Raw genomic sequence first — 17,468 nt, forward strand, 5'->3', positions numbered from 1 at the left:
CTGGGGTAAAGGGCAGGGTGGAGTGAGGAAAATACAAGCTCTTTACCTTCTGGACAGAGAGGCCTAACTAATTCCCTCCAGCCTTTTTATAAGGTTATTGATCACCTCTTAAATGCCCAACACCTTGATATGATGCACTGAGGATTTAAACTTTTTATGTAAGTTTGCTTATCTGAAAGTCAGTTACAGAGAAAGAGATTAGTTCACTCTCTAAATCTCTAAATGTTTGCCAGCCAAAACGCAGAACTAAGAGCTTCATCTAGTCTCCTACCTGGGTGCAGGGACCCCAAGGACTTGGGTCATCTTCTGCTTTCCCAGAAACACTAACAGGGAGCTAGATAGGAATTAGTGCATCCGGGACATGACCCAGCACCTGTATGGGATGCCAGTGTTGCAGGCACAGCTTAACCTGCTACAACATGGCAAGGTCCCAGGATTTAAGCTTTGGAAGGGGCACAAACATTCAAAATACAACAAGACTACTTTTATTTCTCTCTGTTTCAGTTTTCTGTCATTATCATTATTATTATTATTTCTCTTGGATTAAATTTAAACTCAAAGGCAAAACTGCAAACTGCTTTTACAAATGTGTTAAATGTGGAGACATTTGTCTTTCATTCCTCCTTGTGGACACTTGGAGGACGTAATCTGATTTATTTTGGTTTCAGGGAACTTCACTTTTTCCTGCTCCCATGACTGTGTAACCGGAAACGAGTTCTAAATGATGATGAGACAGAAAAGCAGAGGGAAGGATAGGCCTCTAAAAAGTCCCGAAATCACTTTCTGTTTTGGGGAAAGCTTGAGCTCCAGAGACAGTCTCTGAGCTTCCTTGTCTTCTTAATGTGCTGTCCAAGGCAGATGCTCTAAGCCTTTTGTCTCATCAAGCTTCTTCTGTACATTTTAAAGGTGACATTGTTCTCTGCCCTCAAGAAAACACTGGACCTGAACCACTTCCATTTCCTTTTATCTTTACCCTTTTACCCTGCTTCTTGTATGCTGGGGGTGGGAGGGAAATTCACTCTCTCAGTCTCTTTAACAGTGCTGCCAACCTCCAGGACTGTGTTCTAACATTGTCCTCATTCTCTGCTGTGTTTTATGTCCTGGCCTCTTCTGTTCACCAGTGCTTGCTTTCCCATCCTCAATTCTGCTCCTGTCTGAAGCATGGTGTTTGGTTGTAGCAATCTGGGTCATGGTCTCTACTTGCCCAGTTCCCAGTCTTTCCATGTCTAGTTTCATTCTCACTTCTATCCCACCCCTTCTCAGGAACTACTCTCCAGTAAGTCTCTGGTGGCGTCCAATGATCAATTCCAGGGTCATGCTTCCCCCTTTGTCTGCCGTTTCTGCAGTATCAGTTATTCTTAACCCATGACTCATAGGAGAATAGACTGAGTTCAGGTGTGTACACTTGAGACTGTGAGGCTGCTCTTGTATTGGTATATAATTTCCAAAGAAAGCAGACTAATTGATCACTCTGAATAACTCAATATCCAGCTCAGTTAATAGTGGTTTCTAGTGTCATGGTCTAAACTCAGGTTAGTATAATGACTCTCAGAGAGAAAGTCTGTGTTTTTCCACTGCCTCCCAACCTTTTAAAATCAAAACAATGTAATAAAACTGGTTTTAAAAACTGTTCCTGCTAAGTCATTGTACTTAGCTTGCTCACTTTTCTTCTTTTCCCAAGTTAGTTCTTAATAGCCTTCAGTTTTGAACATCCTCGTGACAAAGATCTACTTCTATGATAATGAAATTATTTCACCAAGATGTGAGGCAACATCCACAGCCTCTATCAGGCACGGTACACAGGGGACACTGAGTCCGTATCTGTTGACTGAATGAATTGTGTAAGAAGCCTGCGACATCACATCTGTTTCCAATCAAAGAGCTGGCTATAGGTCCCGTTTTGTATCCCTGTTGGTTGGCTTGAAAGGCCAATTATAAGCTTTCACATTTTGCAGAGTAATTATTCTATTCATGTATTTCCTAAAGGGAGAAAAAACAATATGAGACATTTAAAAGGCTGGCTTTATTCATGTTGCCCCTTGTAACAGGGAAAACATCAATTTCACCTTTCTGAATTAAAACTCACAGATTTAAATGGTTGACTCTGCAGTATTTCTGCAGATGAGTGTGTTTGCTTCTGGTTTACACAGAGCACTGATACAGTAGAGAGTAGGCCTTCTGTGTGCATCTGTTTTGAGAATGTACTCTGTGTTGTGCCCCTGGTTTGTAGAGGTACAGAATTTCTATTGGAATCCTGTGTGAATGTCAGAGAGTGCTAGAGACCCGTCTTGACCCTGCTCCTTAGTCTCATCTCTCAGCGCTGTTTTTGAGTCATTGTTATGCATTTAAATTGTCAGTGCCATTGGAAATGACTGTGTAATTCTGTTTCTGCTGGTGCCCATAACTAATTGTGCTTTTCTGGCCTTGTTCACAGAGGGACCTGTCAGGGCACAAGAACATTGTGGGCTACATTGATTCTAGTATCAACAATGTGAGTAGCGGTGATGTCTGGGAAGTTCTCATTCTGATGGACTTCTGTAGAGGTATGTACCTGAATCCTACCTGTCAGCACCTTCCCCTCACACATCCATTTCAGGGACAGGGGGATCCTTTCACTGTACCCTGAAGCATGTTGTGCTGTTTTTACAGGTGGGGAACTAAGAGGTTGAAAGACACAAAGCTTTTGTCAGTTCTTGGTTATTCTTATCATGCAAGGAATAGTGGTACAAACTTTTATAAGTGATGAATAAAAAAAACCTCTAGTCTTGTTAAGTTCAACAAGGTTTGGTGTGGGTATACAAATGAGAACTATAGAAACGAATGTGTTCTCTGTGATGGTTTTAAATAAATGAGGAAGGCACCAAGACCCACCTCCAAGATGAGCTAGAGGAAGAGCTCAGCTTCCTCGGTCCCTCTTTCAGTATTCTCTTCCTCATTCACACCACCATCCTTGTGTTAAGGAGATAAAAATATCCTTTCTGTGTGTAATGGAAATGACTGCCCCCTTGGTCTAGAGCCATAATTCCTGGTAGGGCTTCCTTCAAGCAATGCTGCTGTTAACAATGGAGTTAAGTAGTTCTACTCATGAAACCTCAGACGTTTATCTTGAAAACCCAGAGTGTTGCATGAAATTTTTTAGTGTTGACTGTACTTTGTCCAACCATTGTTTGAAGGTGTGATTTTTAGGGGCTAGAGCATTTGCCACCTACAAATTTAATGTTTAGTGTCGACTTCTGTGATCACCCATAGTTCTAACATTTTCCCTGCCCTTAAAAATACTGCTCATAAGTGGAAAATGTTGCTAATCCCAAAATTGTCATGTTAACCAGTAATTTCGGCTTTCACTATCTTAACTATTAATGTGATTTTATAAAATGCTGTCATATTTGAAATTGGCAAGTTATTTCCTGCTGCCTGTTCCTATCTGGACAGTAACCTGTGCAGAGGTCAAGCAGCAGGGTTATCAAGGTGTCTGCCTGATTTTGTAAGTAAGGTCCTCAGTTTTTTTTGGTCTCATAGATAAAATGTTGGTGCAGCATTTCCACAGGCCAAGTCACAAACATTTCCACAGACCAAGTCACAAATAGCCAGAGAGACCAAGCTGTTCATTAGCACAGACAATGAACCTGTCTTATCCTGCTGTCTGGGCTCATCGTGCCATCTGATTCTTACTAAAAGATATGGCAAGTTGAGACTGTGGCCTTGTCTTATACGCATGAGGGCAGTGTGGTCAGGCAGCCACAGCACAACGACTTCTCCAGTTGTGCTACTAATCTTGAAGATAAAATGAGAGCGGCTCATGTCTGAGCACTTACACAACAAGGAAACTAGATGTATGCAAGAGGAGGAACTGGTTGAAGAAAACAAACCCCAAGGTAGAGTTGAAGGTCCCTGGGTTTTAGTCTGGCCCTGCCAGTGCCTTAGTCTAGGCAGCTCCTCTTTGACAGCCTCTTCCTGTTCCGGGCTCAGTGACATGGCCAAGTGTTAATTGACTCTTCTTTGCTCTGCACCCATCTCAGGAGGCCAGGTTGTGAACCTGATGAACCAGCGTCTACAAACTGGTTTTACAGAGAATGAAGTGCTCCAGATATTTTGTGATACCTGTGAAGCTGTTGCCCGCCTGCATCAATGCAAAACTCCCATCATCCACCGCGACCTGAAGGTAGGAGGTCTCAGGGTTTCATTCAACACATAGTGTTTTCTGTCTTGTTCCAGGATGGATAGTCACTGTGAGGATATAGGAGAAGTTTAAGTCATGGACCCTAATATTAAGCTTGTGTTCTGCCTGGGAAGAGAAAATACAAAGAAAGAGATGTAGTATAGTGATCAATTTTATAATTTAAATAGTCTCCAGAAATTCTTTATGATTATCAAAATATACTGGAGCCTATGTTTTGTTTTTCCTGTTGTAACTCCCAAATTCACTTATGTGATGGTCATGAAAAGAAACATGTTAATTTAAATTAATTGTAAACAGTGATGCTTGGTTTCTCAAGTCTATTTCTTGGCTTGCAAAGTCCATCAATTGATTATTTTCAAAATTTATCCTACTAATTGGCATTGGATTACACTATGCCTTTCATAGTGTAGTTACTTGACAGTGTTTGTTGAATGGAATTGGCAGCTTGCCGAAGTTTTAGCCTAGTGTTTACCAAACACCAACTATGTGCCGTGAACTTTGCCACATGTTCACTGTTTTGGGAGGAAGAAGTTTTTCATCATGTTTAATAGTTGAGAAGACTAAGGGGCAGAGAAATTATGTGACTTGTCCAAGATCATGTAAATAGGAAGGACCAGAACCAAAGTTTGAATAAATCATCCTCTCAAACTCTAAATTATTGCTTCCTTTCATTACACCTGTGCTTCATGATAACATGCCCCATGACTAATAATCTGTATCAGCAATGCACTCCTTTCCTCCCTGCCACCGTGTGCTTGTTAAACACAGCTTGCCAGGTTCTGCACTGAAGCTTTGGAGCTAGAATTTAGGGGGTAATGGTAGAAAACCTAGGAATTCATATCTTTATAAGTGTGCAACCTGGTTTTTTGTATACTGTGAAGTTTGAGGATCACAGCAGCAAACTTGGGTTTCTTAAGCCCTTAAAAATGTTGATATATGGGCCCGGCATGGAAGCCTAGTGGCTAAAGTCCTTGCCTTGCATGTGCCAGGATACCATATGGGCGCTGGCCTGTTTCTCTGGGGCCTCACTGTCCATCCAGTTCCCTGCTAGTAGCCTGGGAAGGCAGTAAAGGACAGCAAAAAGCCTTCAGATCCTGCACCCACATGGGAAACTAGGAAGAGGCTACTGGCCCCTGGCTTCAGATTGGCTCAGCTCTGGCCATTGCAACCACTTGAATTAGCGGATGGAACATCTTCCTTTCTGTCTCTCCTCCTCTGTGTCTCTGACTATCCAATAAAAATAAATAAATCTTCAAAAATTGATATATAATCCACAAGTTATAAAATGCATCCTTTTATACAAGTGTATAACTTGGTAGTTTTCAGTACATTTGCAAAAGCTGTGCAGCTATAACCAGTATCTTTTTCCAGAAAGTTTCATCAGTAGCCACACCCCACCACCACCAAAAGAAAGCTTGTGTCCATTACAATTCACGAGTCACTGAAGCCACAGCACTGTGAATAGGAGCGAGCAGGGCAGGGGGCAAGCCTGGGTCAGCCCACCGCAGACATTGGTGAGCCTAGTGTGAGTCTGCTGGTTCACCGACAGAACTGAGAAAAGCTCCCGCAGCCCTGCCGGCCTCGTGTGGGCTTTCTTTTCCACTGCAGATAGGAAATAGCTAAAGGCAGTGCCTGTCCTTAAGCTGCTGTGTTCCAAAAATAGCAGAAGTGCTGTTCTATATTGAAGGCCTCTCTTCAGATACATTATTGTAACCCTTTGTTTCCTCCAGTTCTGATTTTGTCTCTTTCAGAATAAAGATCCTAATAGCTGTTCCTATATCTTAGAGCTGGGCAGTGCACATAGGCCAGCCCACTGCTTTGGCAGCGAGGAAATGTTAGCAGGACAAGGCTGTGACCTCATAGCTAGTTAGAATCAGAACAGCAGTTGAAGTTTTTTGTTTCCAATCCTGTCTTCAGTTCTTACCAAATTTGCTTTGATATTTTCTTTTACTTTATATTTTCTATAGTATTATTTTTTCTAAGCACTTAAGAAAGGAAAAGAAAGGGTTAAGTTTCAACATTCAGGTTGAAAAGTCAGAGGTCTCCTTTTTTCCTTTTTTTTTTTTAAGAAAAGAGGTTTTGATCTCATGAAAGTACAACAGGGTAAAAGATTCTTACCCCATTTTTAGAAATATGGGTTTGAAAACCCACATGTATCTAATCCTCCAATCCTCCAAGCTTCTCAGTGGTAGTAAACTTTCTGACTGACATGTCCTACCTGTTTGCAAGAGATCAGTAGGAGGTGGCTTTCCAGAGCCTTTAGCTAGAGCCAGAAGCACGGCTTAGAGTGATGACTTGCATATCCCCCTTAAGCTGATAGGTTAGTGTTAGTCAGTGTCATTGAACTCTCAAGTAACTGAACAATTTGAGGATTGTAAACAGTGGTAATCAATGTTGAGCTTCACCCTGAGATACTTTGCCAAAACCATAGTTGCTGTGTAAATTCTCTGAAGTTCTCAGAAGATGATATATGAATATCCAGTTGGCTGTCAATCTTCCAAATTTCATTTCTTCACTGCCCACCATCCTTCCACCTACCTCTTTCCATCACTGTTGACCTTAGCTTAGCTTCACCCTGGTCACCTCCCACATGGACCATTGTACCTGCCCTTATGCTCTTCCCTCTCCTTTGCTCCTTAGAGCAAGTTGATTTTCCTAGACACAAGCCAGTGCCCACATGGGATCTCGGCACGTGCAAGGCGAAGACTGTAGTCACTAGGCTATTGTGCCGGGCCTGAGCAGCTGTAATTTGCAGAAGAGATTCAAACTAGAAGAGGCAGGAAAAGTTGTACAAGGTCCAATACCTCAAATAAACTGATGTCTTCTTCCCTTCCCACCTTTCAAGCCAGTGTTGTTGCTACCCACCCTGCTCTCTTGTTGGGGCATTGACAGCAGCCAGTTTGGCCATAAAGATTTTCAAAGCCACTATACGTCATAGGGAAAAACCAAGAGCCAGTAGCAAATATGGCAAAGCGATTTCATAATCTCATTTGATTCTCCCCACAAGTTTGCATAGTAGGCCAGAGCAGGGATTACTGTTCTTATCAGCCCAACAGTGGACCCCATCTATATTCTATGCTTTGTTTGCCTAATCCTCCCTTCCACCAACAGTGATTGTCATCCCTAAAACTTCCTAGCTGGTGTTCCAATGTAAACTATATTCTAGCATTGCAAGTGTAGATACTGACTTGGAAAGGAAATATACACATACAGTAAACTCCTGGTTTCACAGGAGCCCTGGAAGGCTCATGAGACCGGGGAAGAAAATAATTGCTGAATGATATTGAATATGTGATTCCATCACCCACTTTTGAGGGTCATTAGTGTGTTTTGTGCTGAACCAGGGGTTGTTGGGAATACATAGGCATGATGCAATGTACTCTCCTCAGGGATCTTTTTTTTTAAAAAAAAGATTATTTTTATTGGAAAGTCGCAGAGACAGAGAGGAAGATCTTCTGTCCATTGATTCATGAGCTGCACTGATCTGAAGCCAGGAACCAGGAGCCTCTTCGGGTCTCCCATGCGGGTGCAGGGTCCCAAGACTTTGGGCCATCCTTGACTGCTTTTCCAGGCCACAAGCAGGAAGCTGGATGGGAAGTGGGGCCACTGGGATTAGAACCGGCACCCATGTGAAATCCGGGCATGTGCAAGGCAAGAACTTTAGCTGCTGGGCTGCTGTGCTGGGCCCTCCTCAGAGATCTTTTAATGAGACTTATATAATATGTGAGAGGGCTAATGCTGGTGCATAGTTAAAAAAAAAAAAGTTGGTGTAGTTTTTCTACACATGGCCAGAGTAACCATTTCAGACATGTCAGCTGTACAATCTCTATTGTGCTTGCTCAGTTCTGCAGTATGATCTGTGAACTGTGGCTTGCAGGCCTTGATGACTCCCTTCCTATTGACAGTAAATTATGTGGATTTTTGTTGTACAATCACAGAAGGTTTAGCTGACTTGAGCAAGGTCTTTAAAAATGCTAGCTTGAAATTGACTAGTGGAGAGTGACCAGCTGAGTAAAAAGGTGAGTTATAAAATCCAGGGGATTTGGGGGAGACATTGAACAAATCAACCTAGCTAGATACCTGATTTTTTATTAAGTGGATTTGTGTTATAAATGCATTTCTAAACAGAGAGGACTAAAGAAACCCTGTTCTAAGTTACTTGTGGCTAGAACATTGGGCAAGTACAAAGTGATTGTTACCATTGGTGGTTCAAGGTAGGAACCTTCTACTGGCCTTGCAGAAATTTAATGGGCTGGCCTTTTCTAGCTTCAGGTTTACTTCCTGGCACTACTTACTAACTGTGTGACTTTTGCCAGGTAACTCACTCAAGGTCTGTTTCTCCATGTGTAATCGCATCCCCATTCCTTCAGGGATGTGGGTAATCACCTTGTTAGTATGAGGATTTAGTGAGAAAATCCATGTAGTAATAATACTAGCAATAATATACGTCCAATAAATGATGGCTCCTGTCTCTATAACCTCTGAATTAGACGGAAAAATCAGTGTTGCTTTGTTGGGATTATTTTCGATTCTTAGTGACTGTATAAAGATAGCTTGGCTATTCTACTTTATGTAAATAGATTAAATTAGTTAGCTTAATAAAACAAAAAAGTGTCGATGGTGGAAATATTTGCCTGACTCAGCTTTATCTCAAGGAAACAAATCTGTCCTAATCATTTTTATTTCACGATACTATGATTAACAAGAACCTGTCTGTGTAGGTCAGTAGCCATAGTTTCTACTATATGTGTGGATGATAATCCAAGGTGAAAAATTTGTAGTGATTCCAGGTTAGTGTTATGATGGGTATACCAGCCTGTCCCCTCTGGAAGAACAAGAGATTCAGACCAATCTCAAAGACTTCCTGCAGGTTATGATCTAGGGAATACAAGATAACGACAGCAAAACTTTCTTGCAACAACAAAGACTTCAAACCTCGGAATTAACAGATACAGACTATAAAATGTACTATATATATGTTAGTAACATGTAGAAGCAGTATTGAACATGTAGAAACAAAAAGCTCTGGTAACTGGTGAGATATTTTTAGAAGAACCAGTAGTTGGAGGAGGAAGACCTGGGTATGTTTGGTGGCTGCTGTCTTTTTTGACAGAGCAGTATGTGTATGGAAAGAAGAGAGAGGTTTTTGATCATTGGATCAAGAGGTGGTAGCCATGGAAAGCTTCTTAGGCTGGAAGAAGGCAGGAGCAAAGCTCCAAGGCTTCTGAGTGTGAGGACTGTGCAGAGTTGAGGGTACAGCTGGCAACCTACAGAAACAGGCTCTAACTCAACACTCTGGAGTTTCCTTCTTTTGCCCTGTCTGCCCTAATTTTGCTCTGTTACAATGCATTTCCTTTTTGCTCTGTGTGGGATGACCCCTGTTGAGATCCTCAGAGAATAGCTTTTCTGTGCAAGTTCATGAGAGTACCAAAAAATAAAGCAGGTTTGTTTACCTGACAATAAAGCCAAATTTTCACATGCATTGGCAAATATTATGTTGGAATGGGTGACTGGCCAATGTCTTTCAGGTTGAAAATATCCTCTTGCATGACCGAGGCCACTATGTCCTGTGTGACTTTGGAAGCGCCACCAACAAATTCCAGAATCCACAAACTGAGGGAGTCAATGCAGTAGAAGATGAAATTAAAAAGTAAGCCTTTTCTCCTTTCTTATAGTTCCTTCCATTATCAGTGAGCAAGTTCAGCATCAGCTTTGGGTAGTGCTAGCCAATTTTCCTCTTCTCGCTGGGGTTGTTTGATTCTAAGTGAAAGAAGAAGGGGCCTCACAAGTATTGATGAGGAGAGTAAAAGGAAAGCTTGTTTAGAACACTCCATCAATGTTCCTGTGGTCGTTGCACATAGCTAGTTTGACTGACAGTGTCATGTAACCTGCAAGGATGTGAGTGATGCACACACCATAAAAGAACTGTCATATTTTAATTACAATAACCATGATACAATCCGTCAGACAGATGTGCCTTTTACTGAACTTTAAGTTGCTGTTTTCTTCCTGCAACCTAGTGAAATGAAGGTGGGTAGGTTATTTAAGTCCCTACAGATGCTGAGTCATCAGCATCTATGAAGAAGAAGCTCCTTTAGATTTGTGGGTCTTGTAAGAACCTGACTCTCCTTTCCTGTACAGTGTTGGAGTCTGCACAGACAACAATGGTGTTGCTACTACGAAATCATCAGGCTAGCCAATGCACTTATACCCTGATCTTTCTGTCCCACTGCCCATCACCTATCACACAGGCAACAAGCCTGAAGTGAGACTTCAGACTTAGGGCCTTGATAAACACTTAAACCAGTTCTGTCTGGGATCTAAAGTAGCACAATCATATGTTGGTAATGCTGAAATGCTCACTTGAGAATGTACTTATACTACTCTTAAGGTACAAAACCACTTAGAAATTGTTGTTTTGGCTCCATTCCAGGAGCAATGAATGGGGACTCTTGATCCCATCTGCTCCCAACTCCAGCCAGAGTCCACTTTCTACTATTTAATTTCCTAGCCAGAGTTGGGTCTCTGTGTTGAGTCCGTGGGTTTACCATTTTTAAAAGTAAATCAGCAAATACAACTTCAGGCAACAAGGATTTGTAGAAGATAGTAGTGTCACTTGAACATCCAAGGAAAGTGGCTTTTAAGGATTTATTCAGTGCATCAGAAGGTGTGATGATAGGCTGGCCACAGTGTAGGGATACAATTTTACCACGGACAGTTTTTTATTTTATCTTCACTGATCTTTTTATACTTTCCTCCATAGATAACCACAGAAAAATTGAATTCTATATATGTTTTAGAAATTAAATTTACTACTGCTTCTGGTTTTTTATTATAGCATTGACATATTTAACAAAACCTGAATCTCTTGGTCGTAGATACACAACACTGTCCTATCGAGCACCAGAAATGGTCAACCTGTACAGTGGCAAAATCATCACCACGAAGGCAGACATTTGGGTAGGTGTCAACTACCCTGTCCACACCCCAGATGTTGGCAGTCTTGATTATAGATTCCCAAGTTCAATGCAGACAGTGCAATAGTGTGACAGCACCTGTAGCATATCATGGTCTGCCTGTCCTTGGGTTGTTCCTGATGTGAAGGGACCAACTTACTGCTTCTTAGGGCAAAGGAAGTTGCACCAGAGCTCTGTTAAAGTTATTCAGGTATTTTTTCATATCTAATACTACTAGCTTTTAAGAGCAAACCATGAGAGATACTTGTTCTATGCTAGAACCTGGGTTGATGTTGATGACAGTAATAATGGAAGTCGCCTGCTAAGTCATGAAGTTGGGCTCTAAATTTAAGTTTTTGGTAGATTGAAAGTAAACAGTTTTTACATATGTTGGTGAGGTGGATGGTGCCAGTATCTATTATTAGAGCCATTTGCAATTATAGTAAATAAGCTGTTAGTAGTAATCTGTTTTTAAAATTTTTTTTAGGCTCTTGGATGTTTGTTGTATAAATTATGCTACTTCACTTTGCCATTTGGGGAGAGTCAGGTGGCCATTTGTGATGGAAACTTCACAATTCCTGATAATTCTCGATATTCTCAAGACATGCACTGCCTAATTAGTAAGTATTCAAGTTTCTAGTTTCATGTTTTATATCTAATCAGTAGAAATGAATTGGAGGATAAAGAGGTTAAGTTCTAGGAGCAATGGGTTAGATTCAGAGATTAAAAAAATTAGTTGACGATGTTGGGAGCTCAAGGATAAGGTCTAGTTAGAATGATGGGTCTTTTTGTTAGAAGTCTATACTCTATTTCCTACCTAAGCCAGCTGCCCAGAGATCCTAATTGTACTTTGAGCAGTGTTCTGTGTGAAAGCTCTGATACCAAAGGAAACCTGCTGACTCATAGCAAGTGGTAAGAAATTCATCTTTGTAAAACTGGAAGCAATTCAAATGAACATAATTGCAGTGCATCGGCTGGAGTGAATGTATCATCAAGACTGTATAACTCCATGGAACTTGCTTTTTCTTCTCATTTAGGTTAATCATTGGATTGTGATGACAAACATCTAAACTCAGTGCTTTGTTTGAAACAGTCTTAGATTCTCCCACTCTTTCATATCCTCACAGCAAGCATATGCACTAATCATCATTGACCAGATGGTAGAATGATCTTCACAAAACCCCTTATATTAAAATGCTAAAGAAAGATGGATCTGATCTTCCACATTGGTCAGGACATTTAGCAACAAGGTTTTAACTATTACAGATTTTTAAAGAAGATTTATTTACTTATTTTGAAATTAAGGGAGAGAGAGTTGGATTGTCCATCTATTAGTTCACTTCTCAAATGGCTGCAATGATAGGGGCCGAGGCAGGCCAAAGCTAGAGCCCAGAATTTCTTTTTCCTTTCTTTCTTTTTTTTTTTTTAATTAATTGCATTGCATTATGTGACACAGTGTTATGGGCACTGGGATTCCCTCCACCCCTCCTCGAACCCTCTCCCCATGGTGGATTTCTCCACCTTGCTGTGTTACCACAGTTCAAATTCAGTTGAGGTTCTTTCATTGGAAGTATTTACCAAGCATAAAGTCCAGTGTCTTGTTATCCTAGTGGGTTCAACGATTTCTTGGTGAGACCATTTCTGGTCTGAAGGTAAAGCCAGCAAATTATCATCCCAATCAATTAAAAGCCCGAACATAACATCAACAGCCATTTACAACCTTATGGCATTAATTGACATGGTATTGGTTAATAGTATGTTAACAGGAAAATGTGGTTTCTTAACTACATCCTGTGACGTCTTCATAGATATTTCAATTTTTGGTTTATATTCAGCCTGATTCTATATAGTTATCAGTTTAGGTACAGTACATTTTTTTTAGGATGGGTGTGCAGAGAAATCCCCAATACCCCAGTGAGGCGTAACTAATCTTTGTGTCCCACCTAGTGAGGCATGTTTGGATCCACGCTGTAGAGCCCGGAATTTCATCCAGGTTCCCCCTATAGGAGGCAAGGAAACAAATGCTTGGGCCTTCTTCCAAAGTTTTCTCAGGCACTTTAGCAGGAAGGTGAATCAGAAGTGGAGTGGCTAGGACTTGTACCAGTGCTCATATGGATGTCAGCATCGAAGCTGCCACTTACACTGGCCTCTCATTTAATTCTTAAAGCCTTTTATATTCTAAGCATAATTATCCCAGTTATGCAAATGGGGAATCTGAAGCTGAGAAGGTGTAGGTAACTAACCCAAATTAAGATACAGTTTATAAGTGGCTAGCCATTCCATTGTACCGATTTTATTTATCAGTTTCTTCCATTCATTAACCAAAAAAAGGGAAGAATATTTAAAGAAATGAATTATGGCATTTAATGATCATTGGGTTGTTTTCAGAGGTAAAGCGTTCTGTCCATTTTAGAGTTGCAGCTATATAAACAAAATTGGGAAAAATTGCCAAATTGACACTAGACTAGTGGGATTTTTATTGGTAATAATTTTAATTCCTTTTAAAAATTTATTCAGTAAATTTGTAGTAGGAAGATAGTTCCTTATGACTTTTTATTTGCCATTGACCTCTTTCCCATACACCATTCCAGTGTGCAAATTATTTGGATCTCACTGTTACCCTAAACTCACAGATCTGAAATTTAGTTTATGACTATTGTCCCTCCCTCCCTTTTTTTTTCTCCCCAGTATAAGGTTGCCCTGTTTTCAGTTTCTCTAAGTGATATGAGCTATCAAAACATGAATGATATTTAAGATTTTCTTTGGATCTGGTTATCAAGAGGAGAGGAGAAATCAGTTATTTTTCTTCTTTTTTCCTTGAGTTTCTCTTTATTTTATTCTCTCTGTTCTCAACTCTGTCTCAATAATATAGACAGACTGTCTACTCATGCCTGCATTGGTGGATTGACCACCAGCTGCTCTCCTCTCTTCAGTCAGTGCAACCCATCCTTACCACAAGCTTCATCTTATGAAATATCACCCTCTTCAGTAAAATGTCGTTGTTCAGAAAACTTGAGCAGCTTGCTAGTGATCCCACAGCCTGGCATTTAAGAGCCTCCTTTCATGTCTGCTTGCATCCTACCCACCCAGCCTTCTCTCCACCCCATCCTTCTGGCTTCCCTGTTTCCTAACAGCAGGGCATTTGCCTGTCTTTTGCCAACTCATGCTTTGCTTAGGCCGCTGTCTCACCTGGAGTGACTTTTTTCCGCCTTCCCCCTGCCTGAGTTCTGCCCATCCTCTTCTGAAAGACCTCCCAAGGCCTTGGCCCAACTGATCTTTTCTGAACTGAGTACCTGAACCATTCGTTTATTACTTCAGCAGCAAGCTGCCTTGCATTGTTGTTTGTATATGGGTGTGTGTGCCTTCCCAAATACATTTTTTCCCCTGATAGGTTTCCCAGCTTCAGAGAGGTCTGCCCTAGCTTCTAGGACCTAGAAATAGATGGGTGATCTGTAAATGAGAATGAAAATAGATCTTTATTACTTCTAATTCCTTTTGCACCGTAAATCAGCTAGTATCTCCAATAAAAGAGTAGTGTAGGCATTCATGAGGTTTGGATTTTAGGTATAACTATCAACAATAATGATTTCTTTAGCAGGAGAGTATGGGCCAAGATAGCCAACCAGACGCAGGATCCTGGACCCTTCTAAGTATCAAAAGATGAAGGTAGTAGCCTTTCCTAGTGAGAGTCTGAGTCCTTGTTTGAGGCACGGAATGTGCACTTCCAAGTGCTGTTGTTACCCTTCACATACTTTATCTTCCTGTGAGTGCTAACTATTTTAAAGAAGTTAAAATTTCCCTGTCTATGATGGTAAGAAAGGAGGTAATTTATTGATTTTATGAGGAAAAGCTGTAAAAAAACAAAAAGATTTAACAGTAGAGAAACTGTTTTTAGCTAATGTAATAACTTAGGACATAATTAAATGTATTCACTTTTCTCCTAGGGTATATGTTGGAGCCAGACCCTGACAAAAGGCCAGATATTTACCAGGTCTCCTACTTCTCTTTTAAGCTACTCAAGAAAGAATGCCCAATTCAAAATGTGCAGGTATGTGAGTGTTGTTTTTTAAAGGAAGTAAACAGTATCAGATTGCCATTTTGAGTTCCTGCGGTGTTAATCAGCTCTTTAAATGAATACAGATGGCCCTTGCTTTATCTTCTGGGGTCACTCAAGCAAAAGTAGCTGAGAAGCACTTGCTATAAAGGGAATCCACTTTTCCCATGGAATTTAATTATCAAACCAAGGCAATCACACTGAACAAAAAAATGCCCAAGGGACCGAGTTGACCGCTTTGGCTGAAGGTGTCCAATTTCCTGTCTTGTCATCTTTTTACTGAGAGCCACGTGCCTGTTATATTTGCCTGCGATTGTTTCCTCAGGCTGCTTTCCTGAGGCAAACCCTGAACTTGCCCCCTTGCCCAAGCTCCTCCTCTCTGTTGCCTCTCCTTGGCAGCAGTGTTCCTGACTGCGCATCTGCTGTTCCCTGTATCTGTAACTCATCCTTGTTCTTCTTTTTCCTCTACCCTGCCTGCACATGACAGGCCATAAGAGTGTTTCCTGTACTTGTGATCTTAACCTCTGTACTTTTAAGTTTCCAGAGTAAATTGCTTAGAAGCACCCCTTTTGCAATCTGGATATATTTTTCAAATCATGTTATGAGCCAGTTATCTTGAAGATTCTGCTGTAATGGTTTACTGTAATTCTCACCTTAAGTTTTTTTTCTCCTACTTTCCCTGTTTGTGAACTTTTGATTGATGTCTCTACTATGACTAAAGGGTGCAGATAAAAAGAAATCCTTCTTTCATTCCCACATTTGGAATCATATGCAGAGCTCATTCAGATAGACCTCAAAATATTGACTTTGTTTCTGATAAGACTGAGTCAGAGGACACAGCTTGAGCAGTCAGGCTCCCTAGCATTACATCCACCTGCCTCACATGTAAATGCCTGATTCCCAGGGGACAGGCTCTTCCCTAACCCAGGCAAGGCAAGGGTGAGCCAGGCAAGCTCATTTCTTTCCCTTCCCAGGCTTCTCCATCAATTATGCTCCTCACTTGGGAGAGGACTGTTTGAAGGATGAACTTTTTTAGCATACATTCCTCTACCTGGAAACAAATAAAATGAGAGGACCTTTAAAAGCCAATGTTTAAAAAATTTTTTAAGATTTATTTTTTAAGGGCCCGGCGCGGTGGCGCAAGTGGTTAAGTCCTCGCCTAGCACGCCCAGGATCCCATATGGGCGCCGGTTCTAATCCCGGCAGCCCCACTTCCCTTCCAGCTCCCTGCCTGTGGCCTGGGAAAGCAGTCGAGGACAGCCCAAGGCTTTGGGACCCTGCACCCGCGTGGGAGACCTGGAAGAGGCTCCTGGCTTCGGACCGGCATAGCATCGGGCTGTTGTGCTCACTTGGGGAGTGAATCATCGGACGGAAGATCTTCCTCTCTGTCTCTCCTCTCTGTATATCCGCCTTTCCAATAAAAAAATAATAATAATAAAAATAAATCTTTAAAAATAAAAAAAAGAAAAAAAAGATTTATTTTAAAAAAAATTTTTTTTAAGATTTATTTATTTTTACTGGACAGAGAAGGAGAAACATAGAGAAAAATCTTCTATCTACTGGTCCAAACCTCAAGTAGTCACAATGGCTAGAGCCAATCCAAACCAGGAGCCAAGAACTTCTTCCAGATTTCCCACATGGGTGCAGGATCCCAAGACTTTGGTCCATCCCATACTGCTTTCCCAGGCCACAGGTAGGGAGCTAGGTAAGAAGTGGAGTAGCTAGGATACAAACCAGTATTTATATGGGATTCCAGTGATTGCAAGGTGAGGATTTAGCCACTAAGCCATTGCATCAGGCACTTGATTGATTGATTGATCTGAAATGAAATGCATAGGGAGAAAGAGATTTTCATCTGCTGGTTCACTCCCCAAATACCCGTAATAACCAAGACTGGACCAGTCCAAAACCAGCGGTCTGCAACTCAGTCTGCATTTCCCACATGGATGGCAGAGACCCAGCTACTTGAACCATCAAGTACTGTTTCTCAGGGTGCATGTTAACAGGGATGTGGAGTTGGAAGTGGGGCCAGAACCTGAACCAAAGCACTCTAATATAGGATTCAGGTGTCCCAAGAAACAGTTTGATCACTGTACCGTATAGTCACCCTGAAAAGTTAGTTTTATATAGCTAGCACTGTTTGTCAGATTTTCCAGCTAAAACCAGGGATATTGTATAATAACCAAATGTAGCTGTGTTTTCTTTTGCAGTCCTATCTTTCCACTTTTAAAGTAAATAACATGCAATGTAATCAGAAGCATTCAGATTGGAAGTTAGT

General features: G+C 41.2%; 1 protein-coding gene across 3 annotated transcripts in view; it reads left to right on the plus strand.

The window, feature by feature from the left end:
* Positions 1–17,468, plus strand: part of LOC121164901 (AP2-associated protein kinase 1) — a 163,086-nt gene that overhangs the window by 94,342 nt on the left and 51,276 nt on the right. For all 3 annotated transcript variants that reach the window (XM_040993279.1, XM_040993281.1, XM_040993282.1), the window contains exons 4-9: positions 2,435–2,543; positions 4,020–4,162; positions 9,709–9,830; positions 11,059–11,140; positions 11,624–11,756; positions 15,081–15,184. In XM_040993279.1, coding sequence (XP_040849213.1) covers positions 2,435–2,543; positions 4,020–4,162; positions 9,709–9,830; positions 11,059–11,140; positions 11,624–11,756; positions 15,081–15,184 — 693 coding nt within the window. The remainder of the gene's footprint in view (positions 1–2,434; positions 2,544–4,019; positions 4,163–9,708; positions 9,831–11,058; positions 11,141–11,623; positions 11,757–15,080; positions 15,185–17,468) is intronic.

The sequence above is a fragment of the Ochotona curzoniae genome, unplaced genomic scaffold (assembly GCF_017591425.1).
Source record: "Ochotona curzoniae isolate NIBS_2020 unplaced genomic scaffold, NIBS_Ocur_1.0 contig_883, whole genome shotgun sequence".
Lineage (NCBI taxonomy): Eukaryota > Metazoa > Chordata > Mammalia > Lagomorpha > Ochotonidae > Ochotona > Ochotona curzoniae.